The sequence below is a fragment of the Monopterus albus genome, unplaced genomic scaffold (assembly GCF_001952655.1).
Source record: "Monopterus albus unplaced genomic scaffold, M_albus_1.0 scaffold75.1, whole genome shotgun sequence".
Classification (NCBI taxonomy): Eukaryota; Metazoa; Chordata; class Actinopteri; order Synbranchiformes; family Synbranchidae; genus Monopterus; species Monopterus albus.
Window position 1 is genome coordinate 1071199 of NW_018127955.1, and position 5450 is coordinate 1076648.

The window sequence follows — 5450 nt, forward strand, 5'->3', positions numbered from 1 at the left end:
GCCGCCGCCGCCAGGGCTCCTTTAGTCTGTACACAGGGCCACAGTGTTTATAAAATGTAAGTGTGTTTCAAACATTCATTACACACAGATAAGTGTACAAAAACACACACGCTTATGCACACGACAATGCTCTAATGGATTGTTCAACAAATATCTGTTAGCAAACAAGCACATTGACTGAATAAGTGGAAGAGTGGTTATCTGATAACTGCTAAGTGCTGCTCTGCTTAGACACTTGTTAACCATAATGTTATTGATGAGGTGTGGGTAAACAAAGCACACAAACTGTGCCATGTCTCCTTAAAGGTGGCACTAACCTGACAAGAGATTTAAATGTAATCATTTTTTGAAGTTGCACCAACAGTTTGGCTTTCAGGAAAAACACTGCGAGGGTGGTTTGATTATGTGTGGTTTCATTGTCAGTGTGTAAATGAAAGTGCCGCAGACCGCTGCAGTGCTCTCAGTGCCTGGTGTGTACTGTATCTACGTGTGTGTCTCCTTACCTGAGGCAATACCTTCTTTTTCTTATTTGCAGCTGCGTTGGGACCAGAGAAGAGCTTTTCTAGAGCTGCTAAAGCAGCACTGGCCTTTGCCACCTTTTTGTTGGGGCCTGCCCCACGAAACTTCTGTCCATCGACTTCCACCTGACACACACACACACACACACACGCACGATGTAAAATAGGAACCAAATAGTATTTTATAGAGTAAGACAAAAGGAACACTCTGGTCTGGAGCCATGATAGCATTTCACTTTCCATTCCACAGTACTTATTGCTGTAGTCTTTTCTAGTAGTTGTCACCTTTTGTGCTACTGGTCTGCCAAAACTAACAATCACACACCAATGCTGCCCAAACCCATGAGCTTATGAGTAATCAGTAAGTCATCCAGTGAGTCTGGCTGAACAGGACAGCTTGCTTAGGGATGGCCTGCTGTCAAACAGGCTTGCTAATCAATCAGCAGTGTGGCGGAGCAGCCAGGCATGTCGCAAAACAACACGCCCCACAGAGAACAGACTCGCTTTAGGAACCAAGTTGACTGATTGACTCAGTGATCAGGCTGTTGCTGTGTGTGTGTGCATGTGTATGTGGCTGTCCCTTTGTATGTGTCTTTCCCTGGCTATAGTGCACGCCTACCTGGGAATTGTTTTTCTGTACCTTTGTGGTTATATGTCACAGGTCCACATTCTTCTACATCTGTACATAACCTTTTACCAGCGTCAGTCTGTGTGTGTATGAAGCTCTCACCTCCATAACAAAACGTTTGTCGTGACTGCCTCCACTTTCAGAGATAAGCTCATATTTTAGACCTCGTCTCTTTTCATTTAGTTCCATAACAGGATTCTTTCCACTTGCCGTCAGTATGGGACCCTGAGTTCGCACCTGGGGAGAGAAGAGGTTATTAAAATAATTTAATTTAAAGGCATCCTCATTACTATAATAGAAAGCATACAAACAACAGGTGAGGGGTTAGAAGCACCAAAGTGAATACTATCTGACTAAGCTTAGATACCTTTTATGCCTTTAAACCACAATGAACATCTTTTAGTAATTTCAAATGAACCCCCACCTCCAGTGTGTTGGAACTGTCTGAGGAGTGTGTTGGGTTATTGCTAGAGTGTGAAGACGTCTCACTCTTCCCCTCACCATCCGACTTCTCGTCTGAACTCATGGGGTCCAGATCTGAGTCAAAACCTGTTGGGTAGCCCATTGCCTGGAGAACCTAGAGAGAGAAGTAAAGAAGAGTTGGAGGAATGCAACATGGCAGGAAAGAAGAAAGGAGACAAAACTGAAATCACTAACTTTACACATGTAGTTCCACAAGCAGCTGCTGAGATAATGACACTACAACAAAGATAGAGGAACATCCAGCGGTGCTCTTGTAGCGTCATCTACCACCAAAGTGTAACCAGTTAGACTAGCTAGCAGAGCAAAAATTAAAAATAGGCTAATTTATTTGCTAAATTGTTGTAATTACACACCAAATGGCATGAAATAGATTTAGCAACATGAAACTCATTTCATGCAGATACATGAATGATTCTTTGTGTGCGATGGCTCTGTTTCAAAAAGACTTTACTGCTGGTATCAACCAGAAATGTACCTATGCAGTGCACAGACAGGAAGTCCAACCACAACATCTCAGTCTTACAACACTCCACCATGCTGAAGATACTCTATTTTAACAAAAATCTATAAAATCTAGCAGCAATGCTGTAGGATACAGCAGGTACCTACATGAGTTCAATCTAACTTGCACAATGGTTATAATAAAGTCATTACAAGACACGAGCTGTACAGCGTCCCATGACTCTACTGTAAGTCCTCTCCAGCACACACACAGCGGCAAAGTGATTCAGGATAATAATGCAGGCAAATACAAAAATGAGAATGACAAGTTTTTGACCCAAATAGGTGATTGTGTTACAGCTACTGAATGAGTCACTACAGAGGAAGACTGTGTCAGAGTATAGGTGACAGAGGGGAACTGAGGGAGAGAATGGAAGATCAAAAGGTGAGTACACGAGAGAAAGAAAGTGAGAGAGGAGGAGAATAAAAAAAGGGGGAGAGATGGGGAGAAAGAACCTTTTATGGGAATGGAGCGAATAGCGGATTATCCCAGCTCTGTGCTCTGGAGAGCCTCTTTGTTCACAACCACTTTGGGATTACATGGATTTGCCCACCTCCATCCATCCTCACAGACATGCACACACTCACCAATAGGCACCCAGAGACAGAAACATATTTATAGATCCACACAGGTACAGCTGCAGCTAAGAATCATCTGTCTGTTTTATTAGTGGATCTTTTATCATTTCGGTTATGTATATGCCCAATTATGCACCAACAAATCAGTCAGAATGAAATTCAGGTATTAGCTGGATTAGCTATAAATCGTTCACCTGTCAGTGGCACATATAGTACAAAGAATACACTTCACCCATTATCTTCATTTGTCTTCTTACCTTGACGGCGACATGGAGCTTTGCAGTTTTCTTTGAAGATCCAGATGCTTCATAAATGGTTCCATCCAGGTCCACGGACATGGTGAAGACGGGAGCATGAACCGGGCCCGACTGGGACAGCAGGCGATACTGCAGCCCCGGCCGGATCTGGTTCAACCGCATCAGGGCATTCATTGGCTGGTTGGAGTCTATGGCTTTACTGTCCAGGACTAATGGGCCAAAAAGTGGAGAGAAAAAGCAGATTAGGGTAGAGGACTTGTAGGGTCCATACTGTGGATATCAATAATAGATTGAACAGGACAGACTGGGCCAATTCAGAGATAGTGGATGTAATAAATCCTATTTTATAAAGGTTTTCAACACTCTGGTCGGTTGTTTATCGATGAATAAAGGTGCTTCTCTATTTTCTTTCTCTTTCAATCACTTTCTGTCTGTTTGCCCATATCTGAAAATGCCTCTATGCCTCCAATAATAGTGGTTCATCTTCTCCTTGTATGAAGAAAGAGCCAGGGATGGTTGGATGGCCTACTAAAACGCTAGCAATCAATACTATTGATCTCCCTCAAAAGGATGGAAGGAGGGTGAAAGCAAGAGAGACAGACAAGGGAAACGACAGAAAAATAGAAACAATGGAAGAAGAATCAAGGTTTGTCTGTAGACAACAAAATCTAACTGCTGAGTGTGGTTTTGCCTTTTCAGCAGCTTTAAAAAAATCCAGTGTAGATTTTGTAACCTTTGTTAGGTATTCTTATACCTGCTCTTGTATTGTAAGTCAACCATTTTCTTTCTCTCCAGCTATAAAATAGACCAGGGCCGTTTGTTATTTGATGCTTCTTTTGTTGTTTCTACCTTGGTTTATGATCGTCTGACCCTCCTTGAGATACGCAACTTTTTTAATAAATCTGCAAAAATGTCAAAAATTCTGTGTTTTTCTGTCAATATGGGGTGCTGTGTGTACATTAATGAGGAAAAAAATGAACTTAAATGATTTTAGCATATGGCTGCAATATAACAAAGAGTGAAAAATTTAAGGGGGTCTGAATACTTTCCGTACCCACTGTATGTACTGAAGTGTAATTACACTGTATCTACTAGTTCTCTGTGCATTCAGTCATTCATATAGTGCACAAATCACTGAAAAAATAACTAGCAGTATAATCAGCCTCTATGTGTTGCCATGTCAATCTAATCTGCCCAGGGCCTTCAGAATCAGAAGTGCTGGCCCATGTAACTTAAACTATATTAGCAATGGGACTGTTTCTTTAACCAATCAGATTTCAAATTCGCCTCACAGGGCCAGCTAGCTGGCCCACAATGACGTCAAGATTTTCCGTCCTCTGATTGTTTGGTCAGAGCAAAACTAGAAAAGGGCTTACGATGATACTGAAACGCAGGTTTCACAGTTGCGGTTGTAGTGTAGAGGTTTTGGAGTTGTCTTAACTGGGTTTCTTGCTTTAGTAAAAACGGTATTCAACCTCAATACGCAAAATACTCCTCTCTCTGTAATGCCACACTTTATTATATTGCATTTTTGTATAGCATTAATGGTTTCTATAATTGCGACGTACAGTGGTGGTATTAAGAGGTGAATTAAGTCGGGTAAGTCTCCACTTAAGGCCCAGGTACCAAATGCACGGCCCACCACTGTTTAATATATACAAAAAATGTCCATTTGGAATAGCGTTGTGTAAATACTGTGCAGATTGCGCAGCACGCATTTGTGATCCTCATGACACACACACACAAATGCTTGTTACAGACAAAACGTTAAACACGCATTTGTAACATTTTTGATAGTATTTTATCTCCATAGAAACAGCCCTCTGTCCTACGTCTTGTCAACACATTTTGGATTGACTCGCTATGGAGCCATCATGGAAACGGTCACAAGTGTGGGAACATTTTGAATTGGTGCCACTGAATAAGATAAACTATATTCCTAAGATTCAAGCCTTATTGTCAAGTCTGTTATTAATACAATGGATGTCCAAGTTTATAGTCCCCTCCGAATAAACACAGGATAATAAATCACACACTGATCTCATTGTGATTCCATAGGTGCAGTGTTTGTGCTGTCCTCAACAGCTGATGGATAACAACACGTCATCAATGCCTGTTAATGCTATCAGGATGACGTGTCCGTCCGCTAAGTGTGTGTGTGTGAGATGTGTGTACGCAGTCAGTGACAGAGTGACACGTTTATACTTATAACACTTGGCTTTCACAATCCAGACAATGCTGATGCAGCTGTGCGCTGCTTGAAGTCAGAGTGCGCTGCCTTAATCCAAAACGCACCTCATGACGACGTACCATCAACATCAACACCGGCACAGCCAGAACCTGCTGCAGCTTCCACGGGTACACTATTAATCACATTTGTAGTTATATATTTATTTGTATGTAATTAAATGCTTTATAAATGTCCTGTAATGTTTTATTTTCAGGCATTGACCTGTGGAAGCTTCTTGACAAAGATGCAGAAGA

General features: G+C 41.7%; 1 protein-coding gene across 1 annotated transcript in view; it reads right to left on the reverse strand.

The window, feature by feature from the left end:
- Positions 1 to 5450, reverse strand: part of strbp (spermatid perinuclear RNA binding protein) — a 77462-nt gene that overhangs the window by 6034 nt on the left and 65978 nt on the right. Inside the window, 5 exon segments of the mRNA XM_020605984.1 lie at positions 2 to 26; positions 504 to 644; positions 1249 to 1383; positions 1571 to 1723; positions 2967 to 3175. Of these exon segments, the coding sequence (XP_020461640.1) occupies positions 2 to 26; positions 504 to 644; positions 1249 to 1383; positions 1571 to 1723; positions 2967 to 3175 (663 nt within the window).